The sequence below is a fragment of the Meles meles genome, chromosome 3, assembly GCF_922984935.1.
Source record: "Meles meles chromosome 3, mMelMel3.1 paternal haplotype, whole genome shotgun sequence".
Classification (NCBI taxonomy): domain Eukaryota; kingdom Metazoa; phylum Chordata; class Mammalia; order Carnivora; family Mustelidae; genus Meles; species Meles meles.
The window spans coordinates 59,651,016-59,676,431 of record NC_060068.1 but is presented as its reverse complement, the minus strand read 5'-3'; the positions used below and the strand labels follow the sequence as shown (position 1 = coordinate 59,676,431).

The 25,416-nt window shown below is 36.1% G+C and overlaps 1 protein-coding gene and 1 pseudogene across 1 annotated transcript; one reads left to right on the top strand and one right to left on the bottom strand.

Moving 5' to 3' along the window:
- Nucleotides 1-447: 447 nt before the first annotated feature.
- Nucleotides 448-23,475, top strand: FAM174A (family with sequence similarity 174 member A). Its single transcript, XM_045998673.1, has 2 exons — nucleotides 448-1,078; nucleotides 23,337-23,475. Exons 1-2 carry the CDS (start codon nucleotides 639-641, stop codon nucleotides 23,473-23,475), a joined length of 579 nt encoding a protein of 192 aa, XP_045854629.1. The 5' UTR covers nucleotides 448-638.
- Nucleotides 23,046-23,199, bottom strand: LOC123939432 (annotated as a pseudogene).
- Nucleotides 23,476-25,416: the final 1,941 nt, after the last annotated feature.

Below are 25,416 nucleotides of genomic sequence, written 5' to 3'. Positions count from 1 at the left end.
CCTTGGCGGTAAAACCAACGTGAGCTTTTAAAAGGATTTCTATCTCAGAAGGGCAGAGAATGAATTTACAATCACGAGTTTCTAAAGTAAATGCTCTAAGGGAGATCAGGGTCTTAAAGGAGAAAGAGGTCCATAATTTGTACCTGAGCTGAGGTAAAGTCAAGCCCGTCTTGACCAATGTTTAGCTGTGTTTCTGTAGCTTTGCACCAAGAAACTCAATTAGGAACTTCCGCTCTCTCACGGTTCCCTAAAGAGAGTTGCTGTTCACTTTACACCACCATCTTTTGTTTACTTTCCTACTTCTGACAAAACCGCAGAGCTCAGCAGTGCCTTCTGGCAGGGCGCGTGCGCAGAAGACAGTACGCGCCTGACGTCATTGAACGCGCCAGCCCTTACTTGTTAGCAACCTAAAGCGTCCGTAGTATCACCGGCCGCTGAGATGTACGAACTTCCGCTTGTCTGGGCAGCTGTCGCTGCCGCTGCCGCTGCCGCTGCCCCTACCCCTACCACCTGCCAGGGCCGGGCCTCAGTTCAGGATTTGGTCACTTCTTCGTTTTCCACTGCGCCCATGGTTCCTCCTGGAGCCAGGGCGGCGGGCCCCGCGGCTCCCGCGTGGTGAGAGGGCGGTCAGGGGGACGATGAAGGTCCGGCACTGCAGCTCCTGTCTCAGCCACCTCTTGGCCTTCGCCCTCCTGCTGCTGCTATTGCTGCCAGGATTGGGAGGGCCTTTGGCTTTGCTGCTGCAGGCGGCCGAGGCCGCACCGGACCCTGGGCCTCCGGACCGCGGGCAGCGCACCCCCCCACCCCTGCCCCCCGGACCCACCGCGGCCCAGTCCCCCGGCCGCGTTCCGGCAGAAGCCGCAGGGCCGCAGGGCGCTGAGAGCGGCAATGGCAGTAGTCCCCGGGCGGGGCTTTCTGCAGACGACTCCGGAGGGAAGGCGGGGGAAGAAGTCTCAGTGGGTGGGAGCCTTGCTGTGAGCCCCAACCCTGGCGACAAGCCTATGACCCAACGGGCCCTGACCGTGTTGATGGTGGTGAGCGGCGCCGTGCTGGTGTACTTCGTCGTCAGGACAGTCAGGTGAGGCAAAGCCTCTGTGAGCTTCCCCTGCAGACCTGAGATGGGCTGCCTGGTGACCTAGCAAGGCAGATTCCTGTGACCTGGCGTTGCACTTGCTTGCCCGCATTATCAGGGATGCCTGCCTGAGTGCAGGTTTGATATTTGTGATTGTGATATTTGTCTTTAAAAGCCTGTGGTACCAATGGAAGAAGTTAAACCACCAAGTAGTTTTTTTCATTTATAAATTATAAATTTATACCTCACCTCCAAATCTCTTTACCTGGCTCAAAGGGCACACTTTCCTTGAAGACGAAGCAATCTTGTATTGACCACACTATCTTCTACTACTTTTCTCTTTCTACTCTATATATTGTTGTGTACTTTGTCATTTTGCTTATCAGAATGCAAGCCTCCTAAGGATAGGATTCCTATTAGTAATACCTGTGAGACCTAGAGTTCTTCGTAAAATACTCTCACTTATTAGAAAAATAGTATTATTTATTAATAGTATTGCAGAAAGACCTTACAAATATTTTATAAAATTTGTAAAATTTAAAATTTAAAAAATTTTAAGTTTATAAAATTAAAAATTAAAAAAATATATAAAATTTTATAAAACTTATAGGAAAAGTTATTCCTTATGAGCATTTTCTCATATTGGTCTTTAATCTGCCATGTAAGTAATTAGATTATAATATATAAAGTTTACTACATTCCACTGTTTTTGACCTGGAAAAAGTAACAACTTCCTGTGGTTCAGTCTATGCCATGTACCCAATTAATCGGAAACATTTAGCACTCATTTTGCATGGCACGAAGTATTTCAGTGCAAAATGTTAACAGTTGCATGATGAGATGGGAAACCTATACAGCAAAAGAATGTCAAATATATTCAATTTTAATATTGGAGCAAATATTTAATACCTAACAAAACTAAATATTTGACTTCAAATATACAAAATTTTGAATTTGTAAATGGATAAATTTGATATTTCACTTACCCAAAAGGCTTTATAAAATGAGTTCATCTATAAATAATAGTTCTAAGTCATTCAAAAGTTTAAATTTACAAAATTAATCATTTTAAGCCTATTCTTACTACAGAATGCTTGATTATGGAATTCTTTAAATTTCAGATTTGGAACGTATATGATGACTTAAATGACACCTTTCACCTTACCTGTGAGGAAAATGACTCAGAGGAATAAAGTGATTTATCTGTTGTCCCATGTTGTCTGATATCTTTTTTTTTTTAAGACTTTATTTATTTATTTGACACGGAGACACAGCAAGAGAGGAAACACAAGCAAGGGGGAGTGGGAGAGGGAGAAGCAGCAGGCTTCCCTGCTGAGCAGGGAACCTGATGCAGGGCTTGATCTCAGGACCCTGAGATCATAACCTGAGCTGAAGGCAGATAGATGCTTAACGACTGAGCCACGCAGGCGCCCCGAGATCTAGTATCTATGATGATAAATTCCGCTTTGTTTGAATGTTTTTCCATCTTTTTTCCCCCTTAATAAGAAGTCTAGGTCTGACATACACTCAACCTTTGGATTAAGTAGACCAGGTCATTATGTTGTTTAAGTACCAGGTTATGAATACAAGTAAATGATTGATTGCCACTTATTATTCTACTTCATGCCATATAAAGCAGAAAAGGAGTTATATAATCAAATTAATGACATTTATTACTGTTATCAGTCACCTTCATTTGATGAATTTTTTATTACTGAAGTAAAATTGTTTTATGACACCAATTATATTTAAATATTTCATGTAGTAAGATTGACTTGGAAGAGATCTATAATAAGATTATAGGGTTGAAAATCTATAATAAGGTTATTATTTAAGTGGCTTAGATGGTTACTATCTTTCTGAAGAGCTGACATAGAACCAAGACATCACTATTTGAAGAATTCAACCAAGAAAAGAGCTAAGGGAGCACTGTCGAAGTAGTTTTTACCTCTTGTGGAGTTTTGGTGTAGTATTAAAAAAAATAAACACTAGTATTTGAGAAGACTGTTAAAATGTTCCTCCCTTTTCCAGGTTCATATGTATGTGAACCTGGATTTTATATATTTCAACCAAATAACATATTGCAAATGATCAAATGCAGGAAAAAATATGAACACCTGGCTGTTTTCCTTCTTCTATTTAGTTTTAGTGGTTTAAGCCAGATATTAAAGGAATTTGAGAAAGTCTCCATCAGTGCCATTTTTCACTTTTTTCAGTCTTCTTTTTGACAAGTGTATTTTTCGTAAAAGGTATGTTAACATGTAATGGATTTATTATTTTAAATGATAAATATTATAAAGTTTCTTAGGTTTAATATATTAACTATTGATATGTGCAATCCACATATAAAATAAGTTCTCTGGAGTTTGGAATAATTTTTGAGAGTGTAAAGGAATCCCAAGACCAAAACATTTGAGAACCAATGGTGTAAAGAGCATTATCTAAGCTAGATACTATTGATTCACAAAGCCAGCAAATCCAGGTCCACTTTCTGTTAAAGGGGAGGTGAGAACATGTTCATAAAGTGTTAAAGACATAGCCACGATATGATACTTTCTTCTTGATACAAAGATTAGAACAAAATTGAAGGAGACATTATTTTTTTCACTGTTACTTAATGCTATATCTATCGTTCCTCTAAATCTCCGGAGTTCCCTTGAATATTATGTTTCTTATACTTGTAAATTATGGGCCTGATGATAACTTTTTTGGGATGATTCTTATCTTTTCATTTTGCTTCTACCTAGTTTATAATCTTACATATAAATGTTTATTGCCATTGATTTTCTATCTTCATTTCTGTAAAGCTTGGAAGGGTACAGTCTTCAGTATGATTCCATTGGATGACACACTAACATATTACATGTTAATAGCCAAATTCTGAACTTTGGCTAAGAAAACATGCACATAATCAGTTTAACCAGCATCTAATATATTCATTTATTCGTTCTGAACCATTATCTGATAGATGAACATTCAGTTCAAGTACTAAATTTAGGTGGCTACCTGATGTTCCAGGCTTGATTGATGCTAACAGTGTTTGGGCAGTGTTCAGAATTCACATATTTGCTCCAGGATGAAAACTATTTTGATGAATGCCCATTTTGGCTCCCCACTTTGAAAGTATGTCTAACAGCATATCAACATTAGTTTATTTGTGCCAGGGAGAAAGAATGGGCAAAAATCATTTTGCTAACTCTTGGGTGGTAACACTGAGAATATTTTATTTGTAAAATACTTGAACTCCATGAAACTTAAAAGTTGTTTTGTTTTAATCTAATTCAATTATAACAAATATGTGACTGGAGATAATAAAATAATAAAATAAAATAATAATATAATAATATATATAACATATAATATATAATAATAAAATAATAAAAAATAAAAATTTTGAGGCTGAAAATACTCCAAAAAAACTAGATTGTCTCAGTAGAAATTGAAAAATATATATAAGGAAAAGAGTAGGCTTCCTAAGATTAAAATATATAGTCTCTATGAGAAAAGACTCCTTCTCTGTCTTATTCGGTACTATATCCTAAGTGCTGAACCTTATGTACAACATATGATAGGCACTGAATAAGTAGTTGTCTAACGAATGAGTATTCTTTCTTTAATATTGTTATAGGTCGGTGGTAAAGATTTGGAAATTTCATGGTAATTGCTTCTTATTGATAGAACAAAGAGGAATGAAGATCTCAATAATACTTAGATTTCCTTCCTCTCTGTAAGACATTCTTCTCACAGTAAAATCAATAAAGCAAGAAAAAAATGGCAGGGTTATTATTTTTTTTAGCAGGTATTTGATTATTTTAAAAGCAATTTTGGTATAACTTTGTGAAGAATGGTCCTTGCTTTAAAAACAAGGAATTAGTTATTTTTTCATGCTGTGGCAGTGATGCTTTTCCATACTGTATTCAGTATGGTGTACTAGGAGACCAAGACTTGGATTCCAGTCCTGACACTTTTCTCCTTTCTGATTTTAGCAAGTCACTTAACCTTTCTAGTTTAATATCTCTTGATGTAAAATGGGGGGGAGGAGCTATTTTATATAGTGAGATGAGCATGAAATTTAGTACACTAGCCTTCATTCAGGCAGTGAGTATTTATTCAGCTGCTCAGAACTGGGCATTGGGGATCCAATGTGAGAGAAATAGATGTTTCTGCCTCCATGGCACTTATAGACTAGAGGAGCAGAGAGACACACTAATCACCCAATCAGATAATAAATCACCCAATCAGATAATACAGAATGTGCAGGATCTCTGGAAAAGTAAAAAAGTCAGGTCCTATTAATACTTAATGTTGACAAATACCCAATACTAATTTAATTTTAATGGTTCCTATACCTATAAGCTAAGACACTAAACTAGTTTTCTTTAAAAGAACTTTACTTTGTAACTGAAACATTTTTGAAATTTTACTTATCATCATGCTACCTAACATTTGTTACTTATTTACGTACCAGATACAATGCCATGTACTTTATGGACATTTTCCATCTTAATACCCGCCAAAAACCTTCAAAACAAATAATACTATTCTTGTACAGGTAAAGAATTTGAGGTTAAATGATTTGTCCAAGTGAACAAAATAGCCCTTGGCAGAACTGCATTGAAATCCAGCCCTACCTGCCTAGTTACTATACTGCTTTCTGTGATTACTTAAAGTCACCAATTTAAAGTGATACTGCACATAAGGATGACTAGCTTATTTTCGGACAAAAATCAAGAGAATATTATATGCACAGTACCTTTCTATTTAAAACATAATGCTTTCTGTGAACATTAAAAAATAAATTTTATTTTTAAAAAGTGAGTTAACCTTAGCATTTATTGATAGTGTATCTCTGCCAACGTGAAATAATTTAGCATTCTACCTCAACCCCTACTTCCCTTTCCCCCATCAGAGGTTTTTTTAATTTGCTAGACACAGTCAGGGAGTAGTGATATTTTACAGCAACTTCTATTAATCTGATCATACATATTTCTACCTTAGTTCCTCCTGGAGCAATTCATTATTGAATTATGAATGTGGGATTGGTAATGATATCTTTTCCATCTGGTTGCTTAACAAGAACCTCCGTTACAGAATTTATTTTCTTATATTCCCAGAGGACATATGGTTTCAACACTACTTATAAAATCATAAGACATCAATAGAAATCACTCACTTTAGGCAAAAACAGGGAATACTTTGACTCCTTAACATTTATGTATTTACTCGCTGCCATTTATTCAGTAAATATGCTTGAGCGATTACAGTGTGCTAGTGGTAGGCCCTGTGGTAAGAATCGGCGGTGCTCAAGATGAGAAAAGCCTTTGCCTTCTTAGAACTTATATTCTGTGTGTTAATACATCCTTGGAAAGTGGATTTTTCTCAACAAGTATAAATTGTCCTGGTTTGCCATCATTTGTTCAGCTAAGTAAGATATGTTGAATGTTTAATATAGAGATTCAGAGCTTGGAAATATATTTAACAAGTATACATTCTTAAAGAATTGATATTCTTTGCACAGATGCAACTTACCTTCCCTAACCATTTAGTCATACTCTTCAAATATTATGAAATGCTTATGTGGCGTTGTGGTGAAGTGCCAAAATGTCAAGGTGATTATGTATCAGTGCTATAAGCAGAATCATTGTGAAATGAAGTGGCTGGAGAAGACGCATAGAAACCCTATGAGAACAGAGGCTATTTACTTATTTTTTTTACCCAGGACTAAGCACAACGTTTGTACCTAGATGTTTAGTAAATGAAGTAGGTTTGACCAGACAGAGAAAATAAATATTTAAGTAGGGAAAATAGTTGCTAAGTTTTTCAAAAGAAATAACGCCCCTCATCCATCTCCTGTGTACGTTTCCTTTCCTACTTCCTTCTAATTAATATTAAAGGATTAGGTACTGCTTGTATCCCTCATTATTTTGGTTAAACACATGAAACAGTCCTAGGTAACTTAAACTAAGGGGGATTTTTTTTTAATCCCCAAAAGTCAAAGAGTAACTGAAGAATTAGGTTTTGGTAATAGGTAGGAACTACAGCAGTTTAAGAGGTAAGAAACCAAAACAGAAGTTTCTTTCCACTATAAAGATGTGCAGTGGTTTTCAGTCTTTTTGTCTCTCAGTTTAGGAATTAAATTCCATGGAAGGAGAAATAAATTTTACTTACCTCTGGGCAGAGATGCTTGCAATCCTAATTATTACCTCACCAGACGTGTTTATCGTGGTACAGATACTACCAATAAAGGAATATGAATGTAAGCAGGAAAAGAATACAGTTAACCAAAAACAAGAGATGTTTACCTCCCTGATCTTCCTTTGCTCCAGGTTTCAAGGAGGGATATAAATTTTTCATACCCATCTTGCTAAATATATATAAATTTTGAATACAGCAGTTTAAAGTACAAGTTCCTATGACTGGCTAAAAAAGTGTACAGCAATTTGACCCTCAGTTGGTAGTCACTAATCACCTTCAAACTACCAAGTGTTCTTTATTCTACCAGAGGAGTCTGGTATTATTCTGAACAGTTTGGCTGCATTTCTTACTTATCATTTAATTCTTGAGTTATTTTTGCTGCCTTGACCTCTCTTTCATCATGCTGCCCTGATCCCATTTCAGTGTAGCCTGATGAGCAGTCAGATTCCCTGAGTTCTAGTTGTAGCTTTACATGAGAGTTTACTTGCTGTATATCCTCATGTGAATTAAATGGCATATCTAAGGTTCAGCCCAGGTTTTGTAAAATAGAGAAAACGATAGGATTTATCAGAAAGGATTGTTTCAAGAATCTATACAAAGTACTTAGCACAGTTCTTGGCACTAGTAATTGCTCAATGAATTTTAGTAGTGATAATGACTATTATCTTTTTCTTTCATTACTATTTTCTGATCTCTTCCACTGGTCTTGTCTCTTTTTTTCTCGTGGAATAATCCTGGCTTCAGGGAGTGCTTTTAAAGCTGTCTCTCCACTCTTGTTTTTCTACATGTGATAATAGGACTTTCTCTACTTAAGCAGTGTTCATCAGGTATACAGTTTTAGGAGATAAAAGTAAGGCGGTTAATTTACTGGGGGTATTGGGCCCAGGGCAACCCTTCCCAACCTTTTTCATGTCATGCCCCACTTAGAAATTGATATCCATGTGGGGTGAGTGTTTGATAGTATTTATCCTGTCTCTGTCTACCTTGGACAACCAAGGGCTGAGGGGTTTTTTGTTTTGTCACATCCGTAAATCATTTGCATTTATGGTGCGGTTGTTAGGAGAATGTTTGTAACGTGCTGAATGTGGACTATGCTAAGAAGTGGTTGGAGAAGTTACTATGTTGGCTACCTTTAAATTCAGTCAGGGTATCAGGTAAGTTTGAGTGACATAACAGCCTGGGTAGGGGAACTTAAGGGATAACTAAGATGTTGTATTTTTCCTCAAGGAGCTTAATATCTAGTGGAAGAGTATCACTACTTTTTGTGATAAGAAATTGAGCTTTGAGGAATACAGTGGCAAGAAGTTAAGCTAGTTGGGAGAGGCTGGACAAGGCTATTTGGACAGTCAGTTAATACAGCAAAAACTATTAAATTTGTATAGAAGCCTGGAATCCTTATTCCTAATCAACATGAATGATCTAAAAACTTTATAACTGAATCTGCTTTTCAGTCGGCCTTTTCTTTTTGGATATGTTTTGGTTACTCTTAACAATTTTGGCTATGCTGTCAGGGAGAAGTACTGAATACGAGGAGGGGGTGTTTAAGAATATAATATTGAAGTATATTCAGATGTTTGTAGTAGGAAAAGAGCCAATAGAAAAAGAAATATTGAAATTAAAGGAAAGGCAGGTCCTTGAGAAGACATGGAAAGAAGGAATCTAAATAAATCCTATGTGGTAGGAATAACATGGGTGAGGGGGAGAGATATCCTCTATTGAAATGCTCCTATTCTGTACCTTTCATTTGCTTCTCTGGTTGCTGCAGTCTGGTTTCTACTTCTACTATTCTAAGTCTTTCTTTTTTTTATTTTTTTATTTTTTATTTGAGAGAGAAATTGAGAGGGAGAGAGCTTGAGTGGTGTGGATAGGAACAAAGGGAAAGGAAGAAAGAGTGCTGGGCTTGATCCCAGGACCCTGGAGTCATGACCTGAGCCAAAGGCAGTTTAATGGACACTTTCTTATCTTTCCTGTAGCATTTGATATTTTATCATTTCTTTCAGCTTCTGATTTTCATAACTCTTCCAGTATTTATTCTCCATGTTTTCCATGAACTTCTTTCTCCACAGACCCTTCTTCCTATTACTAGCGTTCTTTTATACCTCTGACCTCCTGGAGAACAGAATCTGCATCTTACTCATCTTTGGTCCCTAAAAGCCCCTGCCTTGTTTCTAGAAGACAAATATTTATTAAATGTTTGTGGAGGAGAATGACTTTCACCTCTTCTCTATCTGGGTATTCTCTGGGTGCTTTCCTTAACTCTGCAGTTTGACTGCCTACGTGTTCTGAGTGTTCGATCCAAAATTCGCTTCTTTAATAACCACCTCTAAGCTATTGATTGCCTTCTTAGTTTCCATCACTTATGTCCAGCCAACTTTTACTGGAAATACGATTCAAACTCATAAAGTTCAAACTTGAAACCATCATTTTTATCCCCAAACTTTCCCTGCACTGTTCTGTAAAGGTAAATGGCATCACCACACACATGGTTTCTTGAACTGGAATCCTGAACCACCCCAAGTCTCCCTTTTGTTTACTCTCTACATCCACTCAATGGATGTGAAATGAAAATGAAAATGCAGTTTCATTTTCTAAATAGCTCTTTTTTTTTTTAAGATTTTATTTATTTATTTATTTGACAGAAAGAGATCACAAGTAGACAGAGAGGCAGGCAGAGAGAGAGAGAGGGAAGCAGGCTCCCTGCTGAGCAGAGAGCCCGATGCGGGACTCGATCCCAGGACCCTGAGATCATGACCTGAGTGGAAGGCAGCAGCTCAACCCACTGAGCCACCCAGGCGCCCCTCTAAATAGCTCTTGACCACAGTTACCACTTGGCTAGCTCCATTGATACCACATTCCTTTAGGATCACATCATTTGGCTACTCTGCTACCATCCTAAGTTATTTCTTCCCCCCTAAGCCTGTCTCCCTTTCAACCCACCATCCTCACTGAACAGGTAGTCTTCCTTCTGAAATGTAAATCTGATCATGCTTACACTTGTGCTTTATGGCTGTACAGTATGGTAGTCAACTGGCTGCATGTGACTTTTTTTAAAAACTCCAGTACATTAAAATTGAATTCAGCTTGTTAGATGCACTAGCAACATTTTAAGAGTTCTCTAATCACCTGAGTCTCCTGGCTGGCTGTCATATTGGACTGCATAGTATAGAATATTTCCATCATCACAGAAAGTTCTATTGGGAATTGTTATTCTATGGCATCTGATGGGATGAAGTTCATATTATGTAGCTTAACATTTAAGGTCCTCCTCAGTCTAACTTTTTTTCATAATTTTCCATGTTTGTTTTGTTCCAGTCAAGTGTGCCATATTTTTATGGAAGTGCATTTTTCAAACAGAGAGTTTACATGCTTTTATCAAATCCTAGATATCTTTGAAGATGAAAATAAAACATCAGCTATATCAAAAAACCTCTGTGGTCCCAGATGACTTTGTTGTCTTGGTCCATTCAGCGCACTATAACAAAAGTACCACAGACTAGATGGCTTATAAACAACAGACATTTTCTTCTCACAGTTCTTGGGTCCGAAAGTCCATCATCATGATACTGATGGATATGGTGACTGGTGACAGCTTACTTTTTGATTCATAAATGGTGCCTTCCAGCTGTAACCTCATGTGGTGGAAAGGCAGGGGGACTTTCTGGGGCTGCTTTTATAAGGGCACTAATCCCATTTATGAGGACTCCACTTTCATGACCTAATCACCTCCCAAAGACCCAACCTCCTAATAGGATCACCTTGGGGGTTAGGTTTCAACATGAATTTTGGAGGTACACAAATATTCAGGCATAGCACCAGTATAATGGCAGTATTTCCAGTAAACTGTAATAGTTGGTTCACCCGTCTGTCCTCTGTACACTATTTATTCCTTAGACCTTTTTCTAAAATAGGTATTCAGATGTTTTCTAAATAAATAGCTGAAGGAAGTAGGAAGAATGTATGGAAAAACTAAAGCAAAGCATGGAAGTGAAGATCAGAAATGTGAGGTAGTTGGTGCAATGGGTATTAACATCAGCTCTGTAATAATCCAGTTATTTTACTTTACTTCACATACTTTCTATATTTGAAGAGCTGTGGACTCATGATCTGTGGCTCTCCAGAAACATCAACTGGGACTGTTTAAAATACATAAATATAATGCATATATTTACCCAAGATAATATGCATTATGGTTATCTAAGGTAACTGCAATCATCAGAATGAATTGCGTAAGTGTAACTGGGAGATGCATTTGCTGGTAACTAAAAAGGTTGGATTTGGGACAAACGGGGGAAACTTGATTGAGATGCATCTGGTTAGTTACTACAGAGTTTTCCTGAAAGTGAAATAATCAAAAAATGTGAATTTTGTAACTTTAGTACTAATATTCAGATGGTATATATCAGCGCACTGCACTAGTATACTTGGGCCAGTTGTTAAAGCCATTATCCGTCTTGATTAGTTGATTTTTATGTCCTGCAGTTGTTAAATAGCTAAATATCTTGAATGTGACCTCTGCTTCTCCTCCTCTTCAAAGTTTGAGTTGTTTTATCATGATCTCCATTGCCCATGTTAGTTGATTTTTATGTCTTGCAGTTGTTAAATAGCTAAATATCTTGAATGTGACCTCTGCTTCTCCTCCTCTTCAAAGTTTGAGTTGTTTTATCATGATCTCCATTGCCCATGTTTGTATATATCTTTTATATTACAACATTTGCCTTTAATTTTATTTTTGGTAAAGAAACTCTCAAATCTGTATTTTTAAAATTACTTATGCTCTGTCTTAAGCATGAGAAATAAAATAAAAAGCTAAAATTGGGTTAAAACGTACATCTTGATAAGTTGCATTGGTCAGTATGATATAAAACAGCATGAAAAATACTTCAGTCATAAATTTGGAATCTTAAAATCATTTTCTTAAGAAATTACTTAGGGTTTTCCTAGTCATTTCTTAGAGATCTTTACTCTTATTTTCTTTAATACAATTTTTTTTTCCTGTAATAAAAAGTAGGCAGAGACTTGGCAATTCTCAGAATAACATGAAGATACAGAGTCTTCTTAGGAGATTTTGGTTGGCACATAATGTTATTCCTTCTTTGCAGCCAAATTGTGTTGTTTTTCTAAAGTAAAAAATATTAAAATATACTTTGGTTTGTCTCTAGTTTATATTGTAATTTTATTTATTCACTGATTTTCTCAGTAATATGACAAAAGATTGAAAAGATAAAAAATAAACTTCCTGTACTAGTTAATTTACATACAGGTGTGTACATGTGTACTGCCCCATGTAGGCTTATATTCCTCCAGTTAATGTGATAGTTTTAACCTTCTTTTATTACCCAAGTCTGTAAATGTCAATTCATGTTAGCAACATACTACATTCTGAATATTTATAACCTTATGTTTTTATTTATACACTTTTTCTTTTCATTAGGCATATTAGACACACACCTTTATATGGGTTTATACAGAATTTTTATAAAGGTTTTTTAAAAACATGTTAGTCTATTCTAACCTCTGAGGTAGATGATTTTATAGACATTGGAATGGATGTGAGAATCTGAATATTTTAATCAGGGCAATATAGGTTATGCTGAGGCAATAAACGATCTCAGTCTCAGTGGCTTAATGCAGTAAAAGTTTATTTCTCCTTTAGAAAATTCAGCTGCAGGCTTGGGTTGTCAGCAGTTCAGCTGACCTTGCTTTTAGGATTTTACCATTTCAGCCCAAGCCCTCCACAGTTGTCAGAGCTTGGTAAAAGAACCTAAAGAATGTACAAGGGCTCCTGACTGGTTTAGCCTAGAAAGGAGCCTAAACTGTATGAAGAGCTGGAAAGTAAGAGGGAGTGGCTTCTACTTTTTACTTTCTTAATAAAAGTTAAGTAATTTAGTAATTTAGGGCTACTGTCACCCATTATTTCCTTTACTATGTATGCCTTGCAGTCTGTCCATGAGCTAATCTCCATCACAGCTTCAAATTTTCTCATGTTCTTGTTTGCACCTATGTGCATGTGTTTTCTTCTACATTGATTTCCTATGGTATATATTCTAATTGGCTTATCTTTGTAGACTAGGCCACATCATCTGTCATAATTCAATCTAGAGATTGACAAACCTTAGAAAAAGTGCCTATCAGAGGGTCATGTTAGTTGTGGTTGAGAGTAGGGGGTTCTGCACTGTAGAACACACCATTAACTGCTGTTAGCCATTCAGAAGAGCTTTAGACAAAGTAATTTTTCTTAGAGAGGCTAGGGCTAGCGGACATGACAGGTCCCATGATGGGAGGCCTTGTGCATTGTTCTAATGTTGAAGTCTTATCTTTTTTAGTGGTAGAGACCAGCTACAGTTTGACTGAAACACCTAGGTCTTCAGAGTCCAGTTTAAAAACAGTTGTGTTCATGAATTTGGGCTGCTGAGTCTCTGAGGAGAGAAAAAAATGAAAAGGTTATGATCTAGATGGAAATGAGACTACTGGGTTACTGAAAAAAAAAAAGTGTAGAATGAAACTGAAAAGTTTTAGTGGACTTTTTTTGTGGCACTTTATTTTTTTATTGAAAACTGCAAAGAAAAAAAAGTGATTATTCAGAATGGGGGGATTGGTAATAGGACCTGCCTAGAAGATTCTTAAAAAGAAGAAAGTTAGAAGCAAATGCATATTTGAGTGGTGAAAGATTGGCAACCTAACTCAGAGAAGCTAAAATGCTAAGTGCTGTGATCGGTTAGGAAGTTTTTACCTATAAGTAATATAATCTCCTATTAAAAATGACTTTAATTTAGGACATAATTTTTTGTTGTTATTTACTTATGAATATGGGCAGACTGAGAGTTAGTTCAGTGATTTTGTAAGATTATCAAGAACTATGTTTTTTTCCATCCTTTTCCCTTTATAAGATGGCTACCTCAGCTTTAACAAGACACAAAGTAGTGTCTCAAACAGGAAAGAAGGGGGCCTGAAAAGAGGCCTTCTCTTCTATATTCTTTTTTTTTAATCAGGGAGAAAAATCTTTCCCAGAAACCGCACTGCTACAGTCATACCATTCTGTCTCATTTGTGTGAACTGCTTTTTCTGCTCAGCCCTAGACAATGACTGGCAAAAGGAAAATTATGTTTTCATGATTGGTTTACACCAATTATTACGATCATTATGTATCTCTTAGGGCTGGGCCCAGTTGCTCTCTAAACAAAATCATGATACTGATAAAACAGAATAAGGTTTCCTTTTGGATAAACAAAAAGCATATTCTTTTTGCTGTGACCAAAACTTAGAGATGGTTAATCAGAACATAAATGCACTTGTTAATGCAAATAGCTGCCAAGTTATTACTTTTTACTATGAAAGAATGAACCAGAAAATGCAGTTCACTAAAATAATATATTCAATTTGGTGTAATGTGAGGTCATTGTATTGGGAATCAGAAGACTGTTTTGGTAGCTGATTTCATGACCTCAGTTAAAATTACTTTGATTCATTAGGAAGACAGTTTTGCTTAATGTTTAAGATCCCCGACTTAGGAGTCAAGTGTCTGTGTTGAATCCTAGCTCTACCATTTACTATTTCAAGTTTTATTTTTTTCTAAGCCCTGCCTTTCTGTGTTAAAATGAAGGTTTTTATAGGACTGTTGTGAGGATTGTATCAGGTAATGCTTGTAAGCTGCTTGGCTTAGTGCCTGATATATGCGCACACTAGGTAAAAATTAACATTATTACTAATTTCGTATGTCTAGAGTTGCATTTGTGATATATTTTGGGGGTTTTGCTGTAGTTTTTGGATACCTCTTCACATACTCTGTGTATGTAGTGTTTTATATGTAGAGGTAGGTCTGACAAGGTTAGAGATAAGGTGGGATATGGGGAGATTGTAAGAGAAATCTGCTGGGAGCAATGGTTGATCATAGAGTAGGAGGTGAGGTAGAATGAACATTGGAAATGCTGACTTCTAAATAGGAATTTAAAGTTGGTTGGTAGGGGTGCCTGGGTGACTCAGTTGGTTACGCATCTTCCTTTGGCTCAGGTCATGATCCCAGAGTCCTGGGACCGAGCCCCAGGTCGGGCTCCCTGCTCGGCAGGGAGCCTGATCCTCCCACTCCCTCTGGCTACCTGTACCCCTGCTTGTGCTCTCTCCCTCTTTCTGTCAAATAAATAAAATCTGAAAAATAAAAAAAAATAAGTAAATGTGGTTGGGAAATAATTCCATGCTGAATTCTTAGAAGAATTATCAAGTCGTATATCCTAAGCTTTAGTACCTGAAAAGAAAACTAGGAAATCCATGAAAAGACCAAGGTGAGAGGTGAACAAGGGGGTTATGTGCTCTGCACTCTCCTACAGGACACTTCCTAGCTAAGTTATATAATACTTACTTAGGATTTACTTCACCTATGGCTGTCTACCAGTATACCATCAAATAGAAGACAAGTCTAAACACAGGGATTGATTGTTATTTACTGAACTATAGGGAACTGGATGAGAAAAGGGATCTATCAGAGAAAACAACATTGTAGTATTCTAAACATAGATGAACATGCATTTGATTTTTTTTTTCAAAGTTTTGGGTGTTAGCAGTGAACATTTTTACTGGAGATGAACAGTGGCAGGATACCTTGTTGGGAGGGTCTTCTTTTTAGTGCTGCACTTAGTCAGGGTCATGATAGTGACAGAGCTTGATAGCTGATGGGACAGTAGAGAGGACCGAAGAATAATTATGAAAACAAGCCAAAGGAATTAAAAAAAAAAAGCACAGTAGTCAGAGAACTTCAACATGGGGTCAACAGTTCCTGAGAGCATTACTGTTTTATAATAATAATAATAATAATAATAATAATAATAATAATAATAATCTTGAGACATCAAAAAGAGTAGAATTAACTCATTTATCCTGTATGGTAAGGCAGTGATATCTTCAGCATTGGATATAGTTACATTCAAATGCCAAGAATTTAAAAGAAGGCCAAAAAAAAAAAAAAAAAAGTCCCTTTGGCTTTTGAATGGATAAACTTCAATAATTTAGAGTGTAAATGAAGTATAACTCCATGTTACACCATGGTAATCGTATACCCAAAAAATAAAAATGAAACTACTCAGAACAGGATGCAGGTTGAATATAGGTGGTTCTAATTTGGGTATGAGAATCACCTGGGCTTGACTTAAACCTACTAAATGAGTATCTGAGAAGTCCTGGAGTGAGTGCATGTTTAATATGTTTAATTATTCTAGTCCTTTTTTTTTTTTCTGTCCTAAGCCAGAAGGATGTTATCCATATTATGATTTAAAAATTGTGATGAATTGTGGAATACTACATCTGAAGCTAGTGATGTATTGGCTAATTGAATTTAAATTTTAAAAAATTAAAAAAAAAATTGGCTAGCTCCTCTAGGTTTTGCTGTGGTGTATTTTTGGAGATGATGTTCTTTTCAGGCTTCTCTTACCCCAGGGGTGATGATTAACATAAAAATTGTAGATTTTGCACACAATCCCTTAATAAAATCAATTCTCAGTAGCAAAAAAAAAAAAAAAAAAATTGTAGATTTTGTTGTTATACATAGAAAACACAATATATATTGTCAATCCACATTTTTTAGTTTATTTAATAGATAGTAGGCATCTGCTTTATGCCATTCCCTGTGTACTGGGGGTATATTGGTGAGCAAAAAGTTTCATGCTCCCATGAAACTAAGTCTAGTAGGAAAGACAAATAGGTTACACAAAAAAGTATGCAAGTGTATCATTAATAAGTACTTTGAAGGAGATGTACAGGGGTGCTATGGAAACCAATACTAGGTGTTTATTTGTAACCTAGACAGGTGGATTAGGGAAAACTTCTCTAAGGAAGCTGGAGCTGAAAGGTGAATAGGCATTAACACAGCAATAGCGTGGTGTGTGGGGAAAAGTGTGAGGCCAATGACAGAGAATACATGGCCATTATAAGGGAATACAAGTTAGAAGTCTTTGTGGCTGGAGTGCAGAAGGTGAAGCAGAATGTAGAGTAAACAGCAAGGTGAAGCTAGCAAGGTAAGTATGAGCCATCTTATGTTGAACTTTATAGGCCATATTACACAACTGTTACTCCTGAACAATAGGAAACCATTGGAGATTTTAGAGGATGGGGAGGGGAGGTTAGTGGGTGACCAGAGCAGACAGAGGTACACAGGTATTAAGCTATATCAAGTCAAGGTGATTGATAATAGCAGTGATGAATACTTTAAGTGAATTTGAATGATTCTCAGGAAGTACAATCAATAGGACTTTGTGATTGTGACAGCCCCGGAGACATACTGATCAGACTTCCCTTTAAGAGACCCTGCTGCAGGAAACATAGTTGACTGGCAGCCTCCAGCTGTCACAGCTTTGGATCCATCATTGTATCCATGCCAGGGCCATAATTCTTAGGCCTTTTCCAGCCAGTGACTGAGTGTGGCCAAACCTGGCCATCTTGATTAACAGAGGACTCCTTCCTCTAATGGGTAATCTTTCTTTGCCTAAGAACATCCCATTGGCTGGTTCAGAACTTTCTCAGAACTGCATTGTAGTCTACTGCTCTTCCTACCTAACCATTCTTTCTTCCCACTCTCTTTCACAGGCCTTAGGCCTGCATTAACCTTCATAGGATCTCCTCTTCTCCTTTTCCCTCCCTCTAACTTTGGAGACCTTCCCACTAATAAATCCCCTATGATCTATCAGTTTGCCAGGGTTTCCTGCTGTAACTGGTGACTTAAACAACAAAAATTTTTTACTTAACAGTTTTAGAGCCTAGATAAGAGAAATCAAGATATTGGCAGGCTTGGTTCCTTCTGAATGCTGTGAGGGTATGTTCTGGACTGAATGTTTATGTCCTACCACCCACCCCCCAAATTCATATGTGACTGATTTGAAGACAGGAATTAAAAGAAATGATAAAAGTCACATGAGGCCATAAGGGCAGCCTTCATCCAATAGGGCTGATGCATCTTATAAGAAAAGGAAGAGATACCAGAGCTTTCTCCCTACACACACAAAGAAGAGGTCTACTGAGCACATGTGAAATGGCGTCTGCCTACAAGCCAAGAGAAGCCTCAGAATGAAACCTGGTACCTTGATCTTAGACTTTCTAGCCTCCAATATATTGACAAATAAATTTCTGTTGTTTAAGCAATCAATTTTATGGCATTTTGTTATGGCAGCCTGAGCAGACTAATAAACAAAGTTCTGTTCAAATTTCTCTCCTTGGCATGAAGAAGGCCATCTTCTTCTCCACTTGGTATTCTTTTTATATGTGTGTCTGTTTTCAGACACACATATCTTCTTTTTCTTTTTTCCCCCAACATCATACTGGAGTAGAACCCATTCTGATGACTTTTTATATTATCTTGATTGACTGTTAAGACTTTATCTTTTTTTTTTTAAGATTTTATTTATTTATTTGACAGAGAGAGAAATCACAAGTAGGCAGAGAGGCAGGCAGAGAAAGAGGAGTAAGCAGGCTCCCTGCAGGGCAGAGAGCCTGATGCGGGGCTCAATCCCAGGACCCTGAGATCATGACCTGAGCCGAAGGCAGTGGCTTAATCCACTGAGCCACCCAGGCACCCGAAGACTTTATCTTGAAATAAAGACATAGTCTGAGGAGCTAGGGGGTGGGATTTCAGCATATGAATTTGAATAGTTCAGCCCATGACATAATCTTATTTCTTACTGGTATCTGCTTCTTGAAGAACTTGAAATGACAACTGATGGATTGGGTTTTGGCAATGAGGAATGAATATGAGAGAGGTATCAGATTAAAGTATTTTTATATATACATATTCAGTTGAGTTGGATTTCTTGATAAATCATAGACAACTAAAATTGTGTCTCACTAATTTTTATGTGTATTATGTTATAATGGCAAAGTAATTAGCTTCAAAATCATTCTTGATCATTATTTTACTGTTTTCCCATAAATAGCTAAGACAAAACTTTTTTTATCAGTTTTTATCAGTTTATCACTTTTTTTTATCAGTAGTTATACTTTTAGTTATTAAGAATTATTCTGCTTTATCATTATGCCTCTCAGATAGGAGAATGTATGTATATAAAATACCCAGTAAATAATATATTCCTCAGTTTAGTTTTGAATGTGCTATAGAAATTAAGGAGTTAAGGAAATTAAGGAATATTACTTAAATCTTTCCATACTTAATACCCTATAGGCTTTCATTTAAAAGAAAGGAAAAAGAATAAAACCAGATGGGCACAGCAAGTTATATTGATCAGTTTTCTCTCTTTCATAGAGTAGTAAAATGAAATGGAGTTTTATTCTGTTGTGTTTATTTTATGTGGCCTCATACATTTTTACATAAAATTTTATCAAGCTTACTTTAGCAGTTCGGTTTTATTTTTGTACTGTAGCTTTTACATGCTATTTAAACAGAAATAATTCTTACCAACCTGAGTATAATGGAACATTGAGGAATCTACAACTATATTAGAGAGTGATTTGAATGATAACAGGATTATTTGCAATGGATCTGATCAAGATCATATACCTTGTGCATGCCTTGTGAGGAATGAATATCACTCAGTATAATCAACTATATAGTTATTTTCTTTTGCCCTTTTAATCTTCCATATTTTCCTCTACACATTTATAAAGTCCCTACTTTTTTGTTAAGAGCCAACAAAATTTGTTTTCATACTGCAGTATGCATTTACTATGTCTAATAGAAAAGTGTCATATCTATAATTATATGTGTATAATTGTCAACACACATAGACAAGATTGTCATCAACTTACTGAAAACACTCATTTGTGAGAAAAGAACTATAGCTGTTAAAATGTGTGAATTTTAAAAGCCCTCTTACATCTTTGCTTAAAAAAATAAGGCACACTGCATATTAAAAAAGAAGAGTAGTCTTTTTACTTAAAATTTCAGTATACTTTTATTATTTTATGTTTGTATTTTATGCTTAATATTTATTATTTTAAGTAGATAGTTCATTGAATCAGCTCAGTAATTTTGAAGCTTTACAGATTTTTTGATCCTCCCTGAGAAAAATCACTGCATATGGATATATTTGATGTTTTTATACTCAAGTTGCTGTCACAATCGTGTAGCCATCAGTGCCTAGATCTTTGGATTTAGGGAACTTTTTTTTTTTAGAAATTGCATTTCAACTTTAAATTCTATTTAACATTATACAGGTTTTTTTTTTTTTACTTGTATGAATTAGTAACATTTATTAAAATGCTGACTTCATTTAAATTGAACTGCATTCCCCCACTTACTTGGTGCCTAACCGTGTACTTTCTGTGTATATGAAATAGGTTCTTGTTTTTAAAGAGGTTAGGAAGCTCTTTATGTTTGGAAGATACTATTTTATATAAATGATTAAAGGGGAGTGCAAGCTAGAATAACAAAGCGCTCAAACCAATAAAGTCAAACATTTACACCATACAAAGATAGACAATAGCATTGCTTGCCAGATTAGCCACTCATTGAAAGATTGGGAATTCAGTCAAGAGAGGATGAAGACCTTGGGAATGGAGAAGAATGTCAGCTGAGAAAACCGCAACAGTCCTTAAGGTCTATATTTGTATCCTTCTCTTTTTAAGCCTTGCCAGAGTATCCTGTGACTGGCAATGACTAGGATATTGACAGATCGACTACTTGGTATATATGACCTGGAAGGATCTTGTTTTTTCTGAAAATAAGTCACATGACATTAATTTCTTCTTTGTTTACTGAAAATGAAAGAATGTTTGAAAATCCATATATGGTGTAGAAACTTGAGTGGAAACCTGGCAAAAGGGAAGAGGAGAAATTCTGACTCTGAATATCCTAATTTAGACTGCCAAGTGGCTTAACTCACTCTTGTGTATAACTTTTTTAAACCAAAGGAATGCTTGAAGACGTCATTCAGTTATGTGGTTCAAAAGGACTAATAATGAACTGTAATTCCCCAGACCTTTTTATTCCTTCTTCCTGGGTCAGTATTTTTCTTAGTTTTTCTGTGAATTACTTTCAGAAATAATTCTGTTGTGTTTATTTTATGTGGCCTCATACATTTTTACATAAAATTACATTTTACATTTTACATAAAATTTTTACAGAAAATCACAGGTTGGTACACTGTGGCCCATCAGCCAGATCTGGTTCAATGATTTATTTTTAAAGACCTATGAACAAAGAATTTTTTTTTTATATTTTTGAAGGATTATGAAAAATTAACAACAAAAAATTAAGGTGACTATGTGTGGCAAGAAGCCATATGTGATCTTTACGTCTACAATATTTACATTTGATCTTTTGCAGAAAAAGTTTAGATTTCTGATCTACATAGGGTGTTAGTATGTGTAAATGTGCGCACACACACATACATACAAACATGCACACATCTATGTACTTGTACATTTAAGTTCTCACTATATAAAGACTAGCTTATACTTCTTACTGCCATTTTTTAAGTCTTAACATTAGTATTAACTCTTATACTGGTTACATTTGTAGTTTTAAATACTGTACTTAAACCTCTTGTTTCCTGTCCCATCACCTTTGGGTAGACATATAGATAGATCTATAGGCAGTGACAGGTGGAAGCTTTTCTTGGTTTTATCCAGGCTTAGTATAATTTTCTAAATTTTCACCACTGAGACCAGGTGCTTCACACTCAGAAGCTAGCACAATGCCTGATGCTTAATAAAATTCAAATATCACTTGAGCAAATGTTTGTGTATATCTGTGTCATACGTGTATGTATGTGTAGGACAGTTTTCTCCCAGGGGATTGCCATGGTCACGTTTGCAGAAATTTGTATAGATAGCTCTTCAGAGTTGGCCCTGTAGTCATGGTATTTGTTATCACACTGTTACATCAAATAAAGTGAGTAAATTTTCATGTTGTCACTTACTGAAATATCTTCTGTTTTTTTCTTAATCTCCCATAGATATTTGTGTAAAACATGTTTTCTTGTGTGTGGATCTGAGGTTATTTCATTGGAGATAACGTAGGCACTAATTATAGAGTAGGATTTGGAGCACTGAGCTAGAATATGATATCCCTCAGACCCTGAATGAATATTTAAAGAGCATCTGAATCAGACACTGCTACAGAGTAGTAATAGAGTGGTGAACAAGACATGCATAATTGCCCTCATGGAACTTGGTGGGAGAGAGGCAAATGAAGACTCAAATAACCATATACATAAGCAAATGTAAATGCAAATTGAGGTGAACAATTTGAAGGAAAAAATCAAGTTATTTGAGTTCTCTAGAGCAGTGGTTCTGAAACTTTAGCATGCATCTTACTGACGAGAAGTGTTTGTTAAAACATGAGTTTGTGAGCCTCAAGGTCAAAGTTTTTCATTTACTAGGTCTGAGTGGGCATGAGGATTTGCATTTCTAAAAAATTATTGGTTGATAGTAATTCTGCTGATCCAGGAAACCACACTTCAGGAACCACTGACCAAGGATCGTGGTTTTCAGCACATTGGAATAACTTGTAGAACTTCAACAAAATATTGATGCTTAGTTCCTTTTCCTTGGAAACTCTGAACTAATTATGTGGAAATAAGGACTAAGTATGAAGCTTTTTAATATACCCAGGGTGATTCTGACGTGCAGCCAGGTTTGTAAGCTACTTAGTGCAGAATTTGAACATGTATATACATAATAGGTTTCTTAGTGGGGCAGAAAGTACCTAATCCTGTACAGTGGTAAGAAGGCATGAGGAAGGTAGGGAAAAGGCTGAAATAGAAGGCTTTCGTAAGTATATGGTACCTTAAGGATTTATCTGTCCACACCATAAGCTGATAGGGATGAGAATACGTCAGACAGAAAAAGTGGTACAAGACAAGTAGGATAGATTTTGTTTCATAAATAATCCTAGATAGTAGTAAATTGTTTACATTTCTGAAATGCAATCATTCTGTTAGCAATAATCGCGCCTCGGATAAACCTCATTGGCTACGATACTGCCACTGCGCAAAGCTGAAATGCAATCATTCTGATGCTGAGTGCCTCCGATGTCAGCAACCGAGGGATTTTGTAGTTTATAAAAAAAATAAAGTAAGGATCATCAATGCTGTATTCAAATAATTTTTATTGATCAATATGTTCCGTTTAATAGGATGAGAAGAAGAAACCGAAAGACTAGGAGATACGGAGTTTTGGACACTAACATAGAAAACATGGAGTTGACACCTTTAGAACAAGATGATGAGGATGAAGATAACACTTTGTTTGATGCCAATCATCCTCGAAAGTAAGTAACTGTTGGGCAGTTTCATTTCATGAATTAGGGAGGCAAATCCTGGATAACTAAATTGAAAAAATAAAGTAAAAAAATACAGTATTTCATTTAGCAGTGTTTATCCTAATAGATTTTATTCGGTTCTATTTCATGATGTTCTTTGTGCTACCCAACCAATAGTTCACATGTATATTGCTTTGCTGAAATAGGTTTAAGTAATAGAATACCATTCCAAAAAGAAATCTATGTTAATAGATCCCCTTGCAGAGCTTTGTCCTTTTAACTGCTACATACTCAAAGTAATATGTAGTAAGTCTATGTGTGTGTGAGAGAGAGGGAGAAAGAAATGTTAGTAAAATTGGTTTTCTTTTTGCATTCTGAAGATATTTTGATTTTAGTATGTGCTCTTTTATTTGTAAATCATACTTTCACTCAAAATTGTGGGACTGATAGTCTGCTAGTTTTGCTGTGGTTTCTATTCTCAGATCTGTTCTTGCTGAGTGTCAAGACCCTTCCTAAGAGATTTGTATAAGCAAAATTACATGGTTATAGACTTAGTTTCAAAGCAAATGGAATAAGGAAAGGAGGTAAGGAAAGATTCCACTCAGTAGGAAAGACATGTTGGAATACAAGGGAGACTATTTGGCTAAAGGAAAACCAGAGTCCACAATCATGTACAAAAAGTACCATGAGTACAGAAATCTTGGGTTTTTATACATGCAAGGTTGGGAGGATCTGGCAGGACATAGGGATATGCAAGCTTTCGTTGTTGTTATTGTTATTTGTTTGTATTTGAGGGAAATATGTAGAGTTTTGCAATCTGCTAAAGAGTTTGGTATTACCCTGCTGTTATTGGAGAACCATTGGTCTTGTTTATGTGGAATGTATGTAATCAGATAATCAGATTTGTGTTGTGGAATAATACTTCTTGTATTAGTGGAAGTTGGCCTAGAAAGATGAAGGATGGAGAGAGACAGACCAGGGAATGTAAGAGGTACATAAAGAAGGGAATAAGTTCCACAAGATGTAATTACCTATAGTTATCTTTTATTTTGCAGCCTGCATCATCACAGACATTTCTCCAGTACTTATCCCTCTCTTATGCCCCACTTTTCATGAATTTTGTATTCTATTAAGGAGCTAGACATTAATTAGGGTTACATGAACAAAGTATAGGGTGATATGAGAACTTGTAGCGGTGACATAGAACAAATAACCAAAAACTAATGGTCCAGTGAAGCCTCTTGGATATGATATGTTATTTGAGACCTGAAAAAATGAGTAAAAATGAGCAGAATTAAAAGTGGATATAAGGGTGGGGGTTGGAGAGAGAACAGTAGGTACAAAGTACCAGAAGCCAAAGAGAATATAGAGTATTTGAGGAACTAAAAGAAGTTAAATAGATGCTATATTAATATTTATAAGAATAAATGATTGCGTGAATGAATGGTTTTTGAGCTTTAAATGCAAAAATAAGAGTGATGGGTAACGCAGAACAAAGAATCAAAAGACAGATCATGATCCATGGCAGTCAGTGAGAAGTCACTTGACAGGTTATGAAAAGTCACCTAGAAAATTTTAAGACGGGGAAACATAATCAAAGTTCTGTTTTGAAGATTGCGTAGATTGAAGAAAAGCAAGACAAGGAGTAAGGTAACCAGGAAGACCAGTTAGATGGTACAAATACATGGGGTGACTGGCACAAGTTCATGGGGTATCCAGTACCAGAGCAATAGCAAGAGAAATAGAAAGGACTAAATTATTAACGAGACTTTGAAAGATATTATGAACACAATTTAGTAATTGTGTTTGGGGAGTAAAGGAGGGAGAAATGGCTATAATAATGGAGAAGCATGTTTCAGGGGTAATGATAATTATCAGTGATATCAATGATAATTGATAATGGCATCATCTTCAGACTTTTAGTAGTGTGACCCCATATACTTAAAAAAAAAGA